This window comes from Boleophthalmus pectinirostris, unplaced genomic scaffold (genome assembly GCF_026225935.1).
Source record: "Boleophthalmus pectinirostris isolate CB_2022bp ecotype Guang Dong unplaced genomic scaffold, ASM2622593v1 HiC_scaffold_6, whole genome shotgun sequence".
Taxonomy (NCBI): Eukaryota; Metazoa; Chordata; class Actinopteri; order Gobiiformes; family Gobiidae; genus Boleophthalmus; species Boleophthalmus pectinirostris.
The window spans coordinates 18,553,133-18,575,053 of NW_026571447.1; the positions used below are offsets into that span (position 1 = coordinate 18,553,133).

The 21,921-nt window shown below is 38.0% G+C and overlaps 3 protein-coding genes across 5 annotated transcripts; 1 reads left to right on the forward strand and 2 right to left on the reverse strand.

Moving 5' to 3' along the window:
* Positions 1 to 945: 945 nt before the first annotated feature.
* Positions 946 to 8,062, reverse strand: pop1 (POP1 homolog, ribonuclease P/MRP subunit). 2 transcript variants are annotated; one of them, XM_055164195.1, is made up of 16 exons: positions 7,933 to 8,062; positions 6,776 to 6,875; positions 6,546 to 6,653; positions 6,300 to 6,475; positions 5,964 to 6,218; positions 5,786 to 5,873; positions 5,422 to 5,600; positions 5,077 to 5,351; positions 4,881 to 4,974; positions 4,703 to 4,811; positions 4,508 to 4,627; positions 3,909 to 4,027; positions 3,615 to 3,806; positions 3,329 to 3,483; positions 2,594 to 2,806; positions 946 to 1,819 (listed from the first exon to the last, which is right to left on the reverse strand). In XM_055164195.1, exons 1-16 carry the CDS (start codon positions 7,951 to 7,953, stop codon positions 1,183 to 1,185), a joined length of 2,841 nt encoding a protein of 946 aa, XP_055020170.1. In that variant the 5' UTR covers positions 7,954 to 8,062; the 3' UTR covers positions 946 to 1,182. The 2 variants fall into 2 exon arrangements, with proteins under 2 accessions (XP_055020170.1, XP_020793062.2); XM_020937403.2 differs by lacking the exon at positions 7,933 to 8,062 and adding an exon at positions 7,018 to 7,157.
* Positions 7,387 to 9,350, forward strand: LOC110171779 (2-iminobutanoate/2-iminopropanoate deaminase). Its single transcript, XM_020937557.2, has 6 exons — positions 7,387 to 7,546; positions 7,970 to 8,075; positions 8,235 to 8,289; positions 8,358 to 8,426; positions 9,091 to 9,146; positions 9,236 to 9,350. The coding sequence occupies exons 1-6, from the start codon at positions 7,482 to 7,484 to the stop codon at positions 9,293 to 9,295; spliced, it is 411 nt and encodes a 136-aa protein (XP_020793216.1). The 5' UTR covers positions 7,387 to 7,481; the 3' UTR covers positions 9,296 to 9,350.
* Positions 9,351 to 9,701: 351 nt separating this feature from the next.
* Positions 9,702 to 21,820, reverse strand: LOC110171427 (proteoglycan 4-like). 2 transcript variants are annotated; one of them, XM_055163963.1, is made up of 5 exons: positions 21,464 to 21,820; positions 14,034 to 15,677; positions 13,581 to 13,655; positions 10,762 to 10,818; positions 9,702 to 10,564 (listed from the first exon to the last, which is right to left on the reverse strand). In XM_055163963.1, exons 1-4 carry the CDS (start codon positions 21,546 to 21,548, stop codon positions 10,766 to 10,768), a joined length of 1,857 nt encoding a protein of 618 aa, XP_055019938.1. In that variant the 5' UTR covers positions 21,549 to 21,820; the 3' UTR covers positions 9,702 to 10,564; positions 10,762 to 10,765. The 2 variants fall into 2 exon arrangements, with proteins under 2 accessions (XP_055019938.1, XP_020792795.2); XM_020937136.2 differs by having other exon boundaries at positions 13,581 to 15,677.
* Between the last annotated feature and the right edge of the window lie 101 nt (positions 21,821 to 21,921).

Genomic DNA, 21,921 nt, shown 5'->3' on the forward strand with positions numbered 1-21,921 from the left:
TCATACAAGATATTAAATATGGATCTCACAGCACCACTACTTAATTCATTGATGTTATGCAACATATTTTTGTATTTGAAGTAAATTATTTGTTCAATTTTCTGTAGGCGACAAAACTTTTGTCTTGCCAAAATCTGACCTGTGTTCATTAAATGATCAATCTTTCTTCAGTGAAGCAAATTTATTTTAGTATATTGAGCATAATTTGGGAGGTGTTTTAGCTTTCATACGAGACATTTCTAAAACCAATCGATTAAAGTCAGGTTATAAGCTTTTGTTTCTACAAAATGGATAAGCGACAAGACTTTTGTCAGGGACTGTATACGGTTTATCAAATGCACACTCACTGACAAGTGAATCATCATAGTCTTAAGCAATAACTGAAGGAAATCAGTAGGGCATCAGAGAAAATGGGATTATGGGCGATTTGATTCACTGATGGACAATGGCCCCTTGTGTCATTGAGGGTGTTTCAGTGAAAAGGCATTCTGCTGCCCTCTAATGGTAGGGACAGTACATTGCCTAATAGACTTGAGAAGTACGAGATCCTGTTGTGGCAAAATAAACAATTAAAATGGATAGGTGAACTCTGTCTCATTCCACAGAAGTAAAGTATTACATATACGCTACCAGATTACATATTTTCAATATTAACTAAAGGGCTACTATTTAGGCCACTTACAATGGCCATTTGTTTAGTTTAGTTGGCTGAGGTTTACCTTAAATAAACCAAAAGTCAACTGCCAAACTTTAGTGTTGCTAAGCAACACACTTTTCTTCCCACTCAGTTTGGGATCTGTGGGAAAGCTGAGGGCGCACGAAGCCTGGGTGAAAGAATGAGTGTTTAAGTATAATTTGGTTTATGCACTTAAAGCATAAATCAATGTTTAAAGCATGTTAAGCAAAGTATACGTCATACAGGACGTGAACAAGAGAAACAATAGGTTAGATTGATTCCATTTATTGCAATGAAGAACATAAACACGGCTTTTTAACCTAAAAAAAATATTACAGATTTGATGGAGTTTCTAATAACCCTAAGATAAATGAACAATTAAACTTTGAAAATACATAACCACTATATTTTTTTTCAAAGCATTCAACACTCCAAGGAAGGCACTGCATTAATTTGAGTTAAACAGCGTTAAATCTCTTATGAAGGTAAAGACATAAGGCAATAGCTCAGACCTCTATGTTAGCCTTCACAAAGCGATAGTGAAGAGAAGTGGGGTTTCTCAGCAGTAACAGCCCTCTGTGCTCCATCGGCTGCTTCAGGAGGGTATTGACGAGACCAGAAACACTGACAAACCCCAACGCTTCACCACATCCAGCTGTGAGGGAGAAGTCCCCTTGAGTTACCCAGCCAAGAGTGACCCGTGAACAGTGAGACGTGACGCTGGGCAGGGGGTCCGGCCATAACCCCAAAACAGAGTTCGAAGTGGAGGAGGAAGATTTTGAAGTGACTGGTGTTACATCTTGCACTTGACCAGTACTTGTAGCCTTCTCTGACTTCTTTGGTCGTTTCAATTTACTTTTAAAGTGGTCCTTGTGTGTTGGCTCAAGAGGTCCACTGCACTGTGGGTCTTGCAGTAATTTCAAATCTTCAGGGGTTGGGACACAAATCATTCCATGTAGCTCTGGTTTTCCTTTGGACAAGAGCGACAGACGGACCCACACTAAACACATACTATGGGCACTGAGGAAGGAGTTCACAGCTGATTGGCTGAGAGACGGAAACTGAGCCAGACGATACGCCCTTTGACCTCTGGATGTGGTCGGCCTGCACCAACCAGACAGAAGCCGCAACGATTTCCTGTTCCTAAAAAAAAAAAAAAAAAAGACTTAAATATTAATTAAAAAAAATAAAATAGAAAAATATAAAAGGTGAGAATGAACAAAACTGCAAGTAGGTTTGACATTTACAAATGTTGAAAAATATTCAATTTCTTGTGTGGACAGAGTGTAAAAAGGAGTTATTTAAAATAGAGATTTAAACGATTTATTGATACATTTCAAAACCAATAAAATTAGAACCAACACAGCAGCAAAATAACAATGGTCCTTAGTTTTTCCTTCACAAAAATCATCCATGAGTCAAAGCTTATGTGATGGCTTCATGTGGATAAATGCTGCAACTCCTACTACTAATCTGTGTGATGTATGACTGCAATTTAGAGCTGGATGTAGTTTGGGTTTTCTCATCAAGAACATTAGGATGAAAAGGCAGTTTACAGCAAAAGCCTCATGCATCAGCCTGTCAAGCCCTCTGCACTGCCTTTTTATAAAAACATAACTATCTCAAAACTCAACAGGGGCGGGCGGTCCCGGAATACCTATAAAGTCAGCAGCATTATGGGGAATATAAAAAGGTGTCTAGGTCCTAATTGTCTGAAAAGATAAACCTGGGGAATACTCAAGCTCCATTTGCTTCTCTGCATTACGAAAGGATAGCAAGGCTGGACATGCATTACATACAAACATGGACATACATATACATACGCTATTATTGCCATAACATAAGTTAGAAGATATTGCAAATGCTCTATTTTTATTCATTAATCTATCATGTAAGGCCCATGTATTAAGGTTTTACCTGAGCACAGTGAATCTCTGGGGCATTGTAGAGGGGACATCTTGGTGCAAGGTCGCCCTCTCCTCTATCACCGTGTCAGTATCTGTGCTCTTTGTCTCTTTGCTCTCCTCAGCTGAGATCACCTCCCACTCTTCTGCCAACTGTTTCCATGGGCAACGGAATGGAGCCAGACACCCGAGTTTAATATAATTGGTCCGTTTGGCAGGGGGACGCCTACAGGTGAGGTCAAAGGTCAAGTTTTTGACAAACACTTTGACTTAGAGTTTACAGTTTACAATGAGTTTACAGTATAACAATGGATCTTTAATAATAATAAAAAAGATCTTATACTTCCATGAGTATAACACTTTGTGACTGCAGCGAATGTCTTACCACCTTACCCAACATAGCCATGTGATTAGCATAATGAAAATGATGATGAGGTTAGCATTTTAGACAACTGACCTTTACCAAAACAAGGCTTGAAGGCACTGAAACTAGTGAATTCTAAAACAAATTTAGCATTTAAGGCAAAACTTCGTAATAACATAAAGGACATAAAGTAATGCATGACTACCTCATAAATTAAGCAATAGACCTGCACAATATCAAAATCACAGCCATGGTTTAAAAAAGTATTTTGATGTGTTTGTGAGATTATAAATAAATGCATACATATTAAACACTGTATTTTGTATTTTGAATAAAATTAGTATCCCGTTTTGCAATTTATTCGATATGATTAGCTGGTCTTACCGTTTGAACTTGTCCAGAAGCTCTGCCTCCTGCTCCTCCTGAAATCGATCTCCAGCTGGACAGTCTGGGAAATCATGGGGGAAGTTTGGGGAACTTTTATTCTGAGAATGTTTCAGAGTCATATGAAGCCCTCCTTCACGTATTCCTCTGTACACCTGCCACACAAGTTCTTATCAACATGTAAATTATGACAACTGTGCCACACTGCAACAGTTTCCTTGCCATAAGCCATATTGTCTATTTTGTGTGTACTGATTTTTGACCCAGCTGACATCATATTACCTACCAGTGGCACCCAAAAGGCCATGCCCCAGCCCTTCGGCAGTAGAATGTCCCATCCAGCCCCCCAGGTGTTCATCTCATGTCCAACCTGTTTCCCAGGCTGGTGCACCAACAGGACAGGGACACGGCCCTGAAGAGGCATGGGCCAAAGTCTAGAGCCAGGAACCAGCATGTCACGCTTCATACGGTTCAACTCCTTTAAAATAAGCATGTAGCTCAAGAGGTCATAACATAGATTATAGGTCAACTGGATATGCTGGCACTATTTTTTATGCTGCGATAATCACCACCAAAGTACCTGCTCTGGTATCTTGTTTTCAGTTACATTGTCCCGAATTGTGCGGTCCCACAAAAAGCTTTGGCAGCAGCGCTCTGACACCCCATTCAGCATGAGCTGCTTAACCTTCTCATCCACCTCTGGAAAAACAGCAAATGTGGGATACCCCTGAATGTTAACATTTAAATGTTAAAGCTAATGTTTTCTAACAAAATCTGATATCATAAATAAATTCTTTTACTTTTATCGCATGAATGCAACAAAACAAAAACGTATTTGGTCACTACATAAACTGCACTAAACTTCCACTACAAACAAATGGTGAACCAGTACTTGTGGGTCACTGAATTCCTGTTTGAGTACAGGGTCCCGCCAGGATTCGAACCTGGAACATCTGCATGGAGTAGCAGAGGCCCCCAGGAGCCCAAGACCAGATGTGCACTCAGAACAGCTCCAGGACCACAAACAAGACTGCATCTAAGCTAAACTGGTCTAAAAACAATATCCAAATCAGCTATATTTGGTGTGAAATTACATCATGTTTCAGCTCAAACTACAGTATGATAAACGATTTGGACTTCATGCCAAGCCTTTTTTTTGTCTGAGGGGTTAGATATTACCTTGGCCTTGCTTTATACTTGGCAAAGCCTTAACCTTCTTTATTGGTAAGCTCACTCTTGGGTCATCTACATTCAAACCCAATACTGTCCCTGGTGGAATCTCTCCAGTGGAATAAACACCTGTATGGATGACAAAATATACATGATTTGAGAAATTTAAAAAAAAAAACAAACAACACACAGCACTGATATTACCTTTGAGAAGCTCAAAGATTTCAGATTGTTCCTTATGGAGGTTCATCATGTCCTCATCTCTACAGTGTTCAGGCCACCAGAGGGAAGACTGCACAGAGCTGTCCACATTCTTACAAAAGTAAAATACTATTATCACTAGAAACCAATATTCTTTTATTCTAATTGTGTTTATGGATACCTTACAACTTGTAGCAGTTTCTAGCGTTTCAGTCAACACAGTATGGGACAGTGGACCAATAAGCCGGTAGCGAACTATCTCCATGGTAAGATCACTAATAAAACAGAAGAAACCATTACAGATGGATCTACTCAACACAAGATAGACTTTTAAGCCTAATCCCTAAATTAAAAGATGTGCAAGTATTTGAACTGACTGGATGACTGTTGTTGATGTGCTGGACTTCCACGTAACAGGCGTGGTGGGAGATCTAGTTCCATCTCCTAGGATTTTTTTGGCTGGTGGTCCACTCTGATCCAGACAGCTTCTCTTTCTCTTGGTTCCAGAATTTTTTGTGATGACAGAGCCTGGTTTTGGCAATTCCATTGTTTCTTCACTTTGAGAGACCTCAGATGGCAGTGCCACAGGCACAACCGCAGGAATAACAGGTTCAGAGCACTCACATACATACTGTAACTCTGTGAGAAGTTCCTATGAACAAAAAAAAAATGTTCATTCTTCTTAAGGATTGTGTTCAAAACTATGACTATTCTAGTGCTACCTGTTTCAGAATAGGGTGGGCCCAAATCCACAGTTGTCTCTGATTTAAGCCCTGTGTGTGGGGTCTCCACAGGAAGGTAACAGGCCCAAGGGGCTGTGAGGGGTATTGTCCAGCTCTGTACACCATCACACTGCCTTGTCTACGGCCCGAAAGACAAACTCCTGCAGCAAAGGAAGGGCCTGAAAAACACAAGCAAATTTTGTAATTGTGGTCCGTTCGCATGATAACATTCATAAACACTGACTGAAAACAATAACAAAAATTGAGATTTATAGGCAAATTAGGACAAAATGAGAGCACATCTCAACACTAATATACTATCAAATAAAATGCCAAGTAGTGTAAAGCAGAAAGAAATAGTTACCCGTATCTTTGTTGGTTAGCTGTGAAAGCGCTGCCAGAAGTTTGTCTTCCTCTCCAAGGAGTTCTATGCAACAATAATAAGAAAGGTCCTAAAGAGACACAACTAGATATTAAAATTAAATCTATTAAATAGCACTAAAGTTTTATTTTAAAAAGTATAAGTTTGTTTTCATGTTAACCTGAAGTAGACAGTGGGTGCTCATTGCCCTGTAGCAGGGCCTGTAACATTTGTATGTGGGTCTATCTCCGAGGCAGTAGCCCCATTTTTTGACCATGTGGAATCGCTTGGCATGCCAAATGTGCGTTTCCAGCCAAATGTTCTTCCTTTGTCTGCGATTAAACTCAAGTAAGAGATTTCCATGTCTCCGGCGAGCTTTACGACTCTTCTTTTTTGACTCTTTCTTCTTTTTGGCTCCTTGTAGACTTTTTTCTCTCTACGTACAAGAATCAAAATATGTAAATATAAATTTTCAGTCACTTTTGTCAATGTCGGCATTACTGCTTGAGAAACTCACCAGTTTCATAGCCATCTCTTGGAGTCTGCGTGGAAGACGTTTGGTGTTGTGGCTCATAGCTCGTCTTCTCATGTGTTTTGGTAGAGCAGAGAACAGATGACAGCTGGCAGATTTCCTTCTTACAGCTTTGATCATTGCCTTCACCTCTGCTGCTCTGGCCCGGGCAAAGGAGCCCGCTGTAAGAGAAAAAGTGTATCTCAATCTTTTACTCCTGGCATATGCAAAGGCTGCCATTTGCAAACTTACCATTGAGGTACTTGGGCATCTCTTTGCCATAACCTCCTCCATCTTTTTGATGTCCCCTAACCCAACCATGACGTGAACCAGCACCTTTCTGCGTTTGACCGCCATTACCTATAATACACAAAAGTTCATTAGAACAATGTAGATGTAGTAGTAACAGTATTTCATATAGGGCACGTGCTTGCAAACTAACGATCCAAGGTTTGCGATAATAATTGCAAGATACTGCTTACCCGTGAAGTGCGACATGTCTTCACTGGCAGGATACTGTACATTCGAAGGCTGGTTTTTCAGCTTAATCTCTCTCCTCCTCGTTTTAGCATCAGACATTTTCTAATTTCAAATAGACCACAACATTAGTACATGTCCACTTTAGCCACCACTGCTAGCTTGTTCTCGAATTAAATTTCCACTTAATTTATAGTAATATGACTCCTCCATTATCACCAAGCGATCTTTTTCATTTGTAGCTTACCGTTTTACCCTCCAGTGTTGCTGATTAAGTTAAACAAACATAACATTTCAGATTATCGCCACTATTGTCAATAACGCATGAAACACCAACACTGCCATACTGCCATGAGTTCCACGCGCTGCTAGCTTCCGGTGTCCGTGTGCAATAGTGTACATGCGCACCAAAAGATTCTGAATAAATATCTTATACAGCATAATGTTATTTTTAAAATATATAATGGCATTATAGTTAATTATTTTATTACACACTAAGAGGTCAAAGGATACTAGTTTTTTTCTGGTAAAATTTAAACATTATCTTGCGCATGTATTTTGTATATTACGGTCAAGTAGCTGAAACGTCAGCCAACTCCCACCGTGCTTATTTTTGTGTCCCATGAATCCAGCCATTGCACTTGAAGAGTAGTCTCTTCTGACCACAAAAAATACGCTATAGTTAACATATTTAAATTGTTACTCAGTATAATGTCTGCATTAATTAGAAGAATTATTAGTACAACCAAAGCTCCTGCTGCCATTGGGCCGTACAGGTAGGTCTTGATAGACAAATTATAGTGGATGTAGTGGATGACAGCAAAGCACATGGTAATAAAGTTCACATGTTCCTAACCAACATTTCAGTTTGTATCTGCATGCTTGAAATGTAAAACAGCGGTTAATAAGTGAAAGTTATGTGGTCCTTTATGGACAGTGCATGAGAGGTCTGGGTTTGAACTTTAAACTGTAGGCTCACAATAATAATAAACTTGTCTGAGGCAGTGAGTACTGACTACTGAATTATCTGAACAAGCATAGCCTAGAACATCTGGAGACAAGAGATAAAGCAGCTGGTCTTTTCATATGACATCACAAGTTATGCCTATTGACTAGATGTAGCCCATACGGTGTTAAACATGCAAATGAAATATGAAATTACCCGAGGTGGTTGGCAACTCATTTTAGATCTTCTTTAGTCAAGCAGTGATTGTGGACCGGACCATGTATATCTCAGGACAGCTTGGCATGGACCCTGTGAGCGGTCAGCTGGTCGAAGGTGGTGTCCAAGCTCAAACTAGACAGGTAAACAAGCAACTTAATTGATAAATTACTATTGTGCAGTAATTATCACACAAAACTGTGATCAAGTTAAATAATTTGCTAAGACTGTTAATGCATTTGGCTTTTTTTTTTTTTTTTTTTTTGTTCCTTTCCCAAAAATATATTGTTTACTTTCTATAGGCTCTTGTCAACATGGGAGAAATACTCAAAGCTGCAGGATGTGGTTATGAAAATGGTAAGATATTAAAACAATGACTATGTATTGACTCATTTCAGTCACTGATTTTTTTTTTTCTCTTGCAGTTGTGAAAACCACTGTACTCTTGGCTGATATGAATGATTTCACAAATGTCAATGATGTTTACAAACAATGTAAGTAGTGTACAGCGTATCATTTTTTCCTAGTGCTAGTGATAGATTTAACCATTGGGGGTCAGCACAGTACAGTACATTCACTTAAACTGGCCATGCCTGTCTAGTAGTACTTGTCTATTTTTTATCTGAATACACTGGTCATTTTTACAAAAGGGAAAACTTGTGTTAACTAAAAAAAACATTAACAAGTTGCAAAATAAATGGAAATCAGAACAACAGCTGAAGGAGTAAGACTTCACTGTCATTCAGTTTCAAAGAGTTACACTATAAATTGTACAGTCCTTACCTTTTCCAGATTTCAGAGCTGTTCTCCTCTCACAGCTGCAGGAACTAATTCGACTCTTATCAAGCACATACTAATGAAAACACCTGTGTGAGCGCCTGGAGCCCGGTGCCGTTGTGGAAAACTAGTTGTAATTCCTCAAAATCTCTGTAGGTGTCGCTAGCCAATTTGTAATAAGTAGACTACACAAACCTGACTGTCATGCTGGCAAGGCTGCTATTGTACTGTATGCCTATATAATTATTTTTAGTAAAATATCTGAAATGAACTATGTGAAGACACCTAATTTTAACCTACACACACAATATTATAAAACCTGTGTGCTGGTCTATGAATTAATTGCATCTTGAGAATTCATTAGACTATATGTCTCCTCAGTCTTCAGCACCAACTTCCCTGCCCGAGCTGCTTACCAGGTTGCTGCTCTTCCCAGGGTAATTATAGCTGTTATTTTATATTTATGCTTCTCCTTAAAAGACTCAACTTTTATCCATAATCTTTTCAAATGCTGTTTTATCTTCAGAGTGGACTTGTTGAAATTGAAGCCATTGCGGTTTTGGGCCCCCTTACTGATGCCTCATAATGTCCATTATTAATTATGCTGTCACTTTGAAATAAATGACATTTTTCATAAATTATATAACTGCAGTTTTTTTATATTAATACACTGAAGGCTATCTAATAATGCCATATAATATTGCCAATAATGCTTAAGGTAGGAGACATTTTGTTCATTTGAATGAGATTAAATTTCATTTTAATTTCAATAAATGCATTAATTATATGTGTATTATTTATTCATAGTGAGACTGAACATACTTTCTTCTTGCCCTCTTGCAGGTTATGCATGTGCAAAGTGAATTCCTTGGTTAAGGATTTACAATGTAAATAAATCGAACTATTATTAACTTCTTTTGTAAAAACATCTTGTGTATGTTCAGAGATAAAACAAGTCAACACATGTCAGTAAAGCTTTATTTAAGATCATGTTAAGGAATGAGAGGAAAGAAATACAGTAGAATAGAAATGTAATATATTACATAAGAAAACAAGTAAAAAGACATACTTAAACATAGATATTCACTAGTTTCCCCCACATCCATCATTCTAACATCCTGACTCGTGCACCTTAAAATAATGAAAGCTAAAATATTGATAAGTTACTATCATAGCAGCTGCAGTGATCTCCAACTGTACCGTTCACAAAAGGCACTGGAGTCAAATTGGATCACGTCACCATCAGCCTGCATGTCCTACATAACCTCACATATTCATCCAGTTATTTAGCAACAATCACTGTTGATTTATGAAATAAAAGCAACACAGATTTGCTAGATTATTGGCATTGCACTGTACAAGGTATTAATTAGCACTTAATTGTGCATTCAACAAATACATAGATATTGATGGCATAATTAAGATGTTTTCAACCTTAATAACTTAAAACAGACTAAAGGTCAAGAAAGTGAGATTTTGTATTTGGTCTGTTACCCATATTTTCTTGCATCTTTTTATTCACAGTTGGCTTTTATTCCTTTTATTGAAGCAGCTACATAATTGTTTACTACAAGTGTTACTCTCCTTGATAAACACACATTTTAAGAAATCAATCTGTTTAATTATTACAACAAATACTGCGCCCAAACTCTTCTCTAAAGTTAGCCCTGGCTCTTTAGCACTTTCTTGTGCTTGACACAAGGCACCAATGGTTACTGATGTTTTAATGGATGACGACATCAAGGTTTGGTGTGTGCTCTCTTAAGGCAATGTAGAAATTGTAGTTTTGTTCTTCAAGTAGCCCCTTTATGACTGACATCTTTGGAAACACATCTTCAATTTGGCAGCTCACAGCCTAAAAGAAAGGCTCAGATTGAGACAGTCTGTACTTTCAATTCATTCATTAATTTTAAGGGTATTTAATGCACAGAAAACTCATTGTGCCTTTAAAGTAAATTAGCAATATTTGACCAACATAATGTCTTTATTGTGCATGTCTACATTATTCTGTAATTGCCTAGTATTAAATAATGTTTAGAGTTTTTTTCTCACCAGTTCAGTCCTCCTTTTTGGCCTTCTCCGCCTCTGCCTGAGATGCACCCTCAGTCACTGTAAAACAGTGAATCAGTGTTTTTAGTCAAATCAAGCCACATGTATGATTCAATACTGGGGCCTCTAGAAATGACTCAGAACTGAATAAGAAATAAATGGACATAAATAAATAGATGACATGTTAGTCATAACATTATATATTAATGTAGTTATTTCATAAATGGTACTTTTCAAGTAATATCACTTGAGAAATCATAGTAGTATGCATGGAGTTGTCCCCACGTTTTGTTGCATACCTGCCATAGAACTGGTTTAGCCACTATGTTAGTCTATCTAAAGAAAAAGACTCCCAAGTGTTATGTAATAGCATTTCTAGAGTAAACCACGTGTGGAGAGAGCAGGGGCGTCCCACAGCCCTACAAAAGTACAGGGTGTTCTCAGACAGGGACGACTGCAGGTCTGACACCAGTAAAGGGTTAATATGCAGAGTAAATATATGTACAGTATATGTAATATGTGACATGAACTATACACTGTTGGCTTAATAGTATAGTATATATTCAGAGATCATGGAATAATTCTTATAAGTGTGTGGCTAACTTTAATCTGTAAATGCAAATGTTTCCAAAATTATTAGCAAATGGCATTTTACATGTTAATATAAAACATGTCCATTGTGCAGAAAGGCATAAGCATGTTATGCAATACAATTGCATTTCAGATACAATACAATATTTCAGATACAAACTTGAAGCCTATGATCTTACTAAAACATCTGACAATAGGACTGCAAGATTAACTGCAACTGAATCAAAATCTTCTTGAATGGGCAGAATTACCAAATTCCAACAGCTTCAGTTTTAGAAGTACCATAATAACCTCCACAAACAACAAAAGTCTGTCTTATTCTGCAAAACACTGCCCTGTGATTTAGATCAGTACAAACATGTTAATAAATGTGATTCTTGTATTAATTTGTCAGTTCATATTTCAATCTTTATGCATGCAAAAAACATGGAACAAAACATTATTATTAGAACATAAATCACACTCGCTCAGAAAATGTTACATTATACCAAATTTTTCAGCCGTAACTAGATTTTTTCATTATTATTAGAACATAAATCACACTCGCTCAGAAAATGTTACATTATACCAAATTTTTCATTTTTTTTAAACATCTTTAATGTTTAAATGAACTATTGACTGACCAAGCACTTTTTTATCTGTGCGTGTGCTATTGACCATATTTTGTGTGACAGATTTCCATTGTAACATGTAGAAAAACTGCTTTTACATCACATTGCACATTACCAGAAGAATCTAGTTGTACTTGCTGGGACATTTACATTTGTTATGTAATTGGAGACAGCATGGCTTTGGTTAATCACAATGGAGTCATCAAGTTTGTGTCTCTATAGGCCTGCTATGGGCTGTTATCAACACAGTCAGAACAATCCTACATTTCTCTCCCCATCTCTCCCCACTAACACTGAAAGTACATGTGTGGCTACTGACACTGTTGTATTTGTTCAGTAACACAATCTGCTGTCTATTCTCCCAGCCCAGTCCAATCACAAACAAGAACATTTATGACAAATAGTTCATTAAGTGAATAGCTGATACTTAAGTTTAGTGAGGATGTTCTCATCACTGTGCTATGGAAACAAGGTTGGTAACCAACAGAGGTGGAACAAGCACTCAAAAGTAGTCAAGGAAGTAATGGAAATGAATAATAAAAAATATTTAATTAAAAATACAATTTCAAAAAACAAAAGGCTCAGATATTTTAATATCTTAACAAATTCTGCATTGAATGTTGAATATTAGAAACAATAATATGAATACTGCTACAATTACAACTTACAGAAATAGGTGTGCTTTTAAATACTACTACAAAGTACTGACATTTCTATTGGAGGTATTAATAAATACAGGTGAAACATATTGTGCAATAGTTTTTTGGACTCATGGACCACAAACTATTTACACACAATAACAGGTAATGTTTTAGGTTATGTTCCATCCCTGGCCTTAGATTTGGAGATTATAGTCATCAAAAGTAAATCATTCTATCCATTTGGGTATTAACTGTATGTAAATATGTATTTATTGACACAGAGCTGTGTCCTCGTGCTCTCACTGTTACAAGTTTATACATACTTGTTTTTGCATTGAAAGTTATTTTTGCCGGTGGTACTGGGAAGTTTTCACACCTTCACCCAAAAACTGTCAGATAAAATCAGTCAGAAAAGGAGCATTGTCAAGCACGTGAAAACGCTTTGTCAGTGTTTAATCACATGTTCAGAATAGTAATCAGAACTGTCAGCTAATGTTTGCATCAAATTGTTTAATCTTATTTTTCTAACAGAGGAATGTCACTTTGGTAAATAGAAAATATTTATTATAACACGACTTCATGAGAATTTTCATGTGTTGAATATGGAGTATCCACAATTGATGAAGGAGCTGTGTGTATATGTTATACAGGGAGCACATAATGCAAAGATCTGTCAATTCTCATTTGATTGGTGCTGGCTTGTATGAAAACGCCTTCATATCATATCACAATGCATATCATGTTTACTCACAATAATACCTACTTTCCACTGTCAAGAGTCAAAATGTAAAACTTGTAAATAGTCTATTGTACTTTTGAACGTAAGAGTTGGTGTCAATCTGCAAATTATCCAGATCTAGATATATACATAACTCATGAACAGATATCAGCAAAACTTTAAAAAATGTAAATGTTAAATGTTAACTCAGAGTAACTGGGCTAATCATTTTCACTCATTTGTTATTTAAAATAGTCTTACCTTGAGAGGAAGATTGTGGCCCAAGTGTAGCTGGTGCTGTGGAAATTTCCAGGTTCTCGACTATCGGGACTTTTCCTGGAGACAATGGAGGCAGATGAGGTATTGTAGCAGCTGCGATTGCTTGATCAATCACAGAGTCTATTACTGCTACTGATGGTACAATTGGGATTTCCATATTAGTTTGTGATTCTGTTATTGGAAGGGCATCTGGACCATTTGATGCCACAACTTCAACATTTTCAACTGGTTTTGGATCTTCAGGCTGGGGAGCATCTACCTGTTTTGCATCTACATTTGTTTCTGGCTGTGATGGCACACTTTCAGTAACTACCTCGGCTGCGTGGACTACACTTGTAGGTTCACTTGTGGCTGTAGTTTCAACATTTGGAGAAGATTCGACAGTTTCAGTAGAAGTGGCAATAGGTTCACTTGGCGTTTCAACTTGTGGCTCACCTTCAGTTTTCGACTGAGCTGGATCACTGGGAGTTGCAATTTCAGTATTTTCTGATGCTGGTTCTGGCAATACCTCTGGTTCTACTGGAGTTGGAGTGTCAGGGTCACCGATGGGGGCATCCACAATTAGAACAGATGGAGTTGGGGTAGATTCGGTAGGGACAAGAGCAACTGGGGCAGGTTCGACTGGGGTAGATTCTGTAGGGGCAGGGGCAGCTGAGGCAGTTTCAGCTGTGTTAGCTTCTGAAGGGGCGGGGTCAGCTGAGGTAGGTTCGACTGGGGTAGATTCTGTAGGGGCAGCGACAGCTGGGGTAGGTTCGACTGGAGTAGATTCTGTAGGGGCAGGGACAGCTGGGGTAGTTTCGACTGGAGTAGATTCTGTAGGGGCAGGGACAGCTGGGGTAGTTTCAACTGGGGTAGACTCTGTAGGGGCAGGGGCAGCTGGGGTAGATTCTGTAGCGGCAGGGACAACTGGGGTAGCTTCAACTGTGGTAGATTCTGTAGGGGCGGGTTCAGCTGGGGTAGTTTCAACAGTGGTAGATTCTGTAGGGGCAGGTTCAGCTGGGGTAGTTTCAACTATGGTAGATTCTGTAGGGGTGGGTTCAGCTGGGGTAGTTTCAACTGTGGTAGATTCTGTAGGGGCGGGTTCTGCTGGGGTAGTTTCAACTGTGGTAGATTCTGTAGGGGCGGGTTCTGCTGGGGTAGGTTCAACTGTGGTAGATTCTGTAGGGGCGGGTTCTGCTGGGGTAGGTTCAACTGTGGTAGATTCTGTAAGGGCAGCTGGGGTAGTTTCGACTGTGGTAGATTCTACTGACATGGATTCTGGGGTAGATTCTGTTGGGGCAGTTACAGCTGAGGTAACTGGACTTGTCTCTGTTGGGGTTGGTTCGGGTGGGAAAAGTTCAACTGAGCCACCCTCTACTGGTGTAATTTCAGTTGGGGTAAAGTCAGATATGGCTGAGTCAGCAGGGGTAGATTCTGTTGGGTCTGTTTCAGATGGAGTAGTTAAGACTGGTGTAACTTCAACAGGGGTAGATTCTATTGTGGTAATCTCAGCAGAGGTAGTTTCTACAGGGGTAGTTTTAGGTGGTGTAGATTCTACTGGAGAGGTTTCTGCAGGGGTATTTTCAATTGGTGTTGGTTCCAGATGACTTACTTCCTTTGCCTCTTCCTTTAAAATCTCAACATTGCTTTCCTCAACCACAACCTCCTTCACCTCTGCCACATCTGCCGCCACTACAGGTTCAACCACCAGAGCTGCAGGGGCCACTTCAGACACAACCTCAACTACGCTCGCTTCTTCTATTGAGATTGGAGCTTCTGTCTCAGCAACAACATTTTCAGTAACATCTTCTGTAACTTGAACCAGTGTCTCCACCTCCTGGACTGTCTCTGTAACAACACTTTCAACAGGGGCTGCCTCCTCCACCAGGGGCAAGGCTTCGACCACCTCCAAAGTGGCATTAGAGGAGAGTAGGTCCACCCCAGAACCCAGATCCTCCTGTGCTTCTAGAGCCAATAATACAGGCTCCATCACCTCCTCCAGCCCGGGGGGGTGGAGGTCACAGGGTTGGGCAGTCTGCACGGGCAGCTGCACCTGGGCTTCAATGGTGTGGACATCTTCGGAAATGTAACCATTCTTCACTGCAATCAGAGAAATTAAAATACATAATCAGTCAACCAGGATTGAATTAATCACTCAAAGTTTTATAATTATCTAAAACTTAATTTCTCCATGCAGTTCAGGGGCCTATATTACACTATTTTCTCATCCATACATAGTAACAGACCTGGAGTTGTGTTTTCTTTCATTCACACATGTTTAACACACAAACCCTGCATATTTAGGTTAATTTCTTCTCTCAAACTAAAACCTCTGCTCCACCTTGTGATACCATGTGGTGATACAGTAAGTGCTCCAGTGTTTTTGAACTCCTTACACCTTCACTATAATAATTGGCCAAAATGAATTGCCGATCTCTGCTGAACTAAAGAAATAAAGGAGCTGTTAACTTGAAAACTACCACTTAATGACAACACAAGGTGGAACAGAGCATTTTGAGCTTTGGAGATGTAGGCAGACAGGATTACTCAAGCATGTGTAAATTAAACTAAATTCCAACTCCAGGTATGTTTTTGAGGAGGTAACAACATTATAACATGGCTTAAAGTTCACACGAGTTAATTCTGCAAAATACAGGACCTTTAAAGTCACATAGTTGCAAGTGATTTGTAACACATAGCAACCCTCAAGCATCCCCTAACTTTGTGTGGGGTCTATACCTGCCCTAATCTTATTTATAACCCAGTACTTAAATAGATGGTTAATAAATTACTATTACATAACACTGTAAACCTTCAATCACTCTTGTCTTGCTTTAAATATGTGTGACAACAAATGACTGATAGCAAATACCAAGCAAAGCCTCAAGGTTGTTGTATGTTACTATGGGGACACTGCAGGACAATGTGCTGAATCAGATTGAAGTATGATTAAGCATAAAACTGCTGTTTATCTATACAACTACATATAAGGTCAGAGCTGGTCGTTTAAGAAGCTTTGTGAAAGTAAACCTAAATTCACTTGAGTTGAGTTATGAAGCCATTATTTATGCACTAGTAACTACAGAACAACACTGTATAAATAAAATTTAAACATCATGAGGATTTCTGGGCCATCTATGATCGGTATACAGTCTCATTACATTCATTTATATGCTCAATATTTCCCCATGATGCATCTTTAAAATCATCACAATTTATCTGATTATTTGATTGCATTGTTGTTTGTGCATTCTGTGTTTTGTATGTCTCGGGGACCTCGGTCTGGTACAAAGCATCTTTTCAGTGTCTCTTTGATTAATGCTTCTGTATATGGTTCCTTTGAAATGAAATAAACTATATTGGATTGGGAATAAACTACTATTTAGGACTTCAGTACATGATATGTAAATGATTTTATATTTGCCATCCAAAATGAGTGGTCTTGAATGATGCAACACTGCTGAAATTTAAATATATTACCACAAAGAGCATGGAGCAAGATGGCATATACCCATGGCACTCTTTGAAAATCTTATCTAAAATGTACATGTTCATTTTTTATGTAGTTTTCACTTGGTTTTATTATATTTACAAACAATGAACTAACTTGCCAATACTAGAGTCAACACCACAGTCAATAATGCTATGAATGGACAGAGTTTTAGAGCAGAACTTGTATAGCTGTTTCTAAAGAAGAAAGCCAGTTTAATAAACCTTATACGTGGCAAAAAAAAAAAAAAAAAAAAAAAAAGCTCCACAAAGGAAGGAAGTTAGTAATGAGGAAAAGTTATTGAAAAGGGGAGAAAACACATTTTTCATTTCCTGGTTGTAGACTAAATGCCTAAGGGACAGTCTAAACTGGTCTGTGAAAATCAAGTCCTTCTGACAAAAGCATTTAGGTCCTTGGAGAGTCACTCAATATTCAGCCCCAACTGTGACACATTACAATAGGTGTTTACAGGCTGCCAGTGAAAGTACAATGAATGCTACAGAACAGGCATCCTCAAATGTCAAGATCTTATTTATCAAAGAAATTACAATGATGAGGGTTTAAATGTGAATATCTGTGCAAAAGCATTAGCACAAACTAGTTTGGACAGAACTTCCTGGGTTGATATGTGTCTGTCAGAGGAGGTAAAACAAGCTCAGAGTGATGAGTGGAAGGGAATGTGATGGGTTGGCCAAAGGATCTGCAACCAAAGAATAGGCCTGTCACCATAACAAATTTTGAAGCATGATATATTGCTATACAGAGATATACTGCGATAAATTATAATATTGAAACTACTTGATGCCACAGGATAATCCCAGTAAACACATTTTTAAATATAGTATCATTAAAAAGTCTGAGCTGCAACAAATATTTGGCATAATGAATCAATAATTAGCCATAGCAGTTATTTATTCTACCCTATACAGCTCAAATCTTATTGTATTCCATAAAAAATGGCTAAAATCTCCCCACTTGCAAAGAATAAGAACCAACATTCAAGCATTGTTCCAGCTGTCATGTATTGAACGATAAATCAAAATTTGAGTTATCATGACAAGACTTACCAATGAAGAGGTTTGTCAAACTTTTAATTGTGCAAATAATAGGTAAGTGTAAATGTTGTATTCATGTAAAGTAATTTTCATACTGGGGGTCACAGTATTAATACTTGCTTTTAAACAAAGGTAGTAAGTTGTAGTAATTGGAGAAGTAGAAGTATTGTCAAGGAATACATACTTTCCACATTTACTCAATTGATATCAGTATAGCAGCATTTTATCGTGGCATCATCCCCACTCTTAGTAATGGACGCATTAGTTGTACTTGGATCCATAGACAAAGATGACAGAGACCCTAGTCAAAACAGTGGGCTTTTACAGAGTTACTAGACCAGAAGACAGGGAAGAGAGGAGGGGGTCTGGGCACTAGGACCATTGCAGTTGTATTGTCCACAGCTGTAATTATAGACAGACCACTGTATGAGTGAAGTTTACTTATGCCAGTTGATTTTAGGTCTGTCACGATAAAAACATTTAAGTTCAATATATTGTTGAAGTAAATATAGATGATAAATGATAATACTAAAATTAAACCATAAAGAAGAATTATCCCCAAAAACTGAATGTTTTTTTTTTTTTAAGTGCTGTAATAAATAAATAGTATAGTAGAATATGGCACTTAAGTAATTATTTTGTGTCTATAATGAGTCATAGACCGTCACAGTTCAACCCTCTAGTGCACAAATCTCATCATATTGCAAAAGAATTAGTAGATTAGCAGATTAGCCATGATAAATATATAAATATAATTGTTCTATCTGTTATGTATTGAACGATAAGTCGATATAATACTTATAGTAACAGGCTTAGTTGATTACTTATTACCTCTATTATGTTTTACCTTATATAGAAATTAAATATAACTGTAACCTCTTTTATCTATGCAATGACTACAGTAAAACCTATAACAAATTCCATTGTCCATGAATAATGGAATGAGAAGATTCACCTTAAAGTATGGTGCATTAAGAGAAAGTAGTAGGGTGGGACCCATGCCAAAAATAAACCCTGAAAATTACAGAGTCATAAAAAGGGGTGGAGGACATTTTGTATAAATTTGGACTGCCACTAATATGGTCTTTCACTGGTTTTTAATTACAAAAATACAGTACATGTTACCTCTCTCCATCAACAGCCTTTTAACAGATTTTGTGGAATGGCTGAAGCTGCTCATATAACATTTATAAAGTTTAAATAATGAATATATGGTATTCAAGCATTAAAAGCAATATGAAAAGAAAGTAGTGCTACAAGATTGTGCTTATGTGAGTGAGTTTTGTTGACACTTTTTCTGAAACCTCTTCTATTAGGTTTGACAAAGTTTATTTTGCATACCTGCCCCCTACTGACACAGCTCTCTCTATTTATCGAGGTTTACTGGCCATTTAATAAATCTGCATCTTGTAAAATGCATCTTGTACGTTTCTTTTTTTTTGTGTCACTAATTTTCAATAACATTTATAAATAATCATCATTTTCTGCAATTACATATTTTTTTTTAAGCAATACCTAAAAACCCTTGAGTGAAGACTATATTGACTGCTGATATTCACATGCATTCCCAACATGTTTATAGAGAAGTAAACTAAAGGGCTAGCAGGCTTTATAGCTTTATGATCCACTACAGACAGCACATTTACTTAGTAGATATTGTATAACAAAAGTATAACAAAAACTGGAGTCCTTTAAAATCTTGCAGCTAAAATATCTGTTTAAGATTTGATTTTGATTGATAAATGTAGGCTGACAGTGTAAATTTTGATAAACAGACCCTATAGACAGAGTGGGTGTTGTCATGCCATGTGCACGTGAGGGGGCGGTGACGCAGCCAGAACATACTGTCCTGCTGCAGCTGGACACATATGAACCAACACATGGAGAGAGACTACTTCTCTGTGTGGACAATTAGAGTCTGTTTAACACCTCCATGATACTGGCCTACTGCTGTCATGACAACAGAGCCTTTACAATTACAATTGCACACAACAATTCCTTACACAAACAGCAGATATGGTGACAACATGTATTCAAATCAGACCACAAACTCAAGGACTGTTCCAAGGCTGACTTGAACCCCATGATAACAAATGACCTCATGATGTTTACCCAATTAGTCTAAGTAGTCCATTTAGACCAGAGTGAAAATCGTGGATTTCAACTGTTAACTATAATCAAAAATATATTTTGCAGTAGTATGTATATTTTGGTTTTGTCAATATTGCGTAACATTTTGACAAAAAATAGACAAAGATAGAAGCATGTTTTTTCTTTTGTTTTTTCATTTTCATTGTGGGCAGGCTCGCATTTCCACAGACCTGACTCATATTTGGCCTAGAGGAGGGCCTCCTCCTGCTTGTTTCCAGGGAAATGTTCCTTTGACTATTTTCTTTCATAGTATGGCATTAAACATGTCTCCCAGCAGAATGTTTCAAAGTATGGTTTTAACTTTCTATTTCAATAGAATTATACAGGTGATGTGCCAAATGTAGCAAGTTACTTACTGTACCTTTAAATACGCTTATTTCTTTATCATTTCCTAAGAGTCGTTCCTGTAAGTGCAGTGTTATCCAGATACCTTTCATTTGTCTATTATTTCTTGCATTTGCCTCATAAACTTGAACACATTTATATTAGTCCAGATTAGAGTTACACTTCCATTTGCAAATACATGTTGACAATAATCAATAAGCCTACTGAACTCCCTTGACAGAACGTTGCCATTAAGTATAAGTAGAGAAATTACAGATTTTAATTATGACGTTTTTTAAATTCTTAGGCTATGTACACGTAGATGCAAAACTGGTCTTGCGGTCACACTTGCCTTAGGCTACTACATATAGCCTAATCTGTTAAATAAAAGAAAGGAAGGTTTTAACCATACGGTGTGTTAACTGAAGTTAAAAATCATTTTCTTCTTATTCCCCACCAGCCTTTGCATTAAGGACTTCATGACATTGTAACTACAAGCTACATAGATTTGCAAGTCAGTCTCACTCGTTTTGTGGCCTATTATTATTCTTATAACTAACCACCACTTCATAAAATAAACATGAATCAGGGGTCATAGAATATTTTTTTGCATACGACATCAAAGTAACCATTTTACCCATGGGCTCTAAAGGATATGCTGTAGGCAGACCCGAGTGAGGAAAGCACATTGTGTCCTAACCGGCTGCACACACCCCTTTGGAAGCTAGACTCACCAAAAAGAGACTTCCCTGTTACTCTGTGGTTCTATACATCATATTTCAGTTTCAGTACCTTTACCAGTATCTTTTCTCTTTAAAAGTGCACGCTATTGGTAAACATTAAACTAGTCTGTGGCGCTTACTTACCCACAGAGCCGTTGGCCACTTCAGGCTTCGTTCCGGGTCTCTTCTCCTGGTCCACAGTCTGCGCACTGGATGAGGAGCACCCCATTTTGGCCAAAAAACTATAAACAAAGTAAAACTGGCAACTTTCTGAGAAGAGACAGATTACTCAATTGCGTTCTTTGGACAAGGCTACTTTGGCAATAGAACAACCAAATCTTTTCACAGCCTAAGCATAACTGAGCATCATTACGTCTACTTGCACTGTCTTTACGCATGCATGTCCAGCTGTGCCTCATGTGCCCAACAACGGTCTCTTATGTTCATTTAAACCACAGTAGGGTCTAGTTAGTCCTGAATGCTCCCTGCCTCCAGCCCAAAACACCCATTCACACACACTGAAAGAGGCGGAGACGCGAACATGAGGCTGCACATGTGCTCCGGGCTGCACTGTGTTTTCATAAGTGTCGCCTCCTTGTGGC

Bases quoted from the DNA above. Each gene is read 5' to 3' on its own strand.
- LOC110171779 (XM_020937557.2), top strand. From the start codon at position 7,482: ATGTCTGCATTAATTAGAAGAATTATTAGTACAACCAAAGCTCCTGCT. The intron at 8,076-8,234 runs GTAAACAAGCAA...TACTTTCTATAG, and splicing joins TCCAAGCTCAAACTAGACAG to GCTCTTGTCAACATGGGAGA. The intron at 9,147-9,235 runs GTAATTATAGCT...TTTTATCTTCAG, and splicing joins AGGTTGCTGCTCTTCCCAGG to AGTGGACTTGTTGAAATTGA.
- pop1 (XM_055164195.1), bottom strand. From the start codon at position 7,953: ATGAGTTGCCAACCACCTCGG. The intron at 6,876-7,932 runs GTAATTTCATAT...ATTTGAAATTAG, and splicing joins TGAGTTGCCAACCACCTCGG to AAAATGTCTGATGCTAAAAC. The intron at 4,628-4,702 runs GTAATATCAGTG...TCATCCATACAG, and splicing joins AATCTTTGAGCTTCTCAAAG to GTGTTTATTCCACTGGAGAG.
- LOC110171427 (XM_020937136.2), bottom strand. From the start codon at position 21,548: ATGGGGTGCTCCTCATCCAGTGCGCAGACTGTGGACCAGGAGAAGAGA. The intron at 15,678-21,463 runs GTAAGTAAGCGC...CTCTGATTGCAG, and splicing joins AGTGGCCAACGGCTCTGTGG to TGAAGAATGGTTACATTTCC. The intron at 10,819-13,580 runs GTAAGACTATTT...ACTGTTTTACAG, and splicing joins GCCACAATCTTCCTCTCAAG to TGACTGAGGGTGCATCTCAG.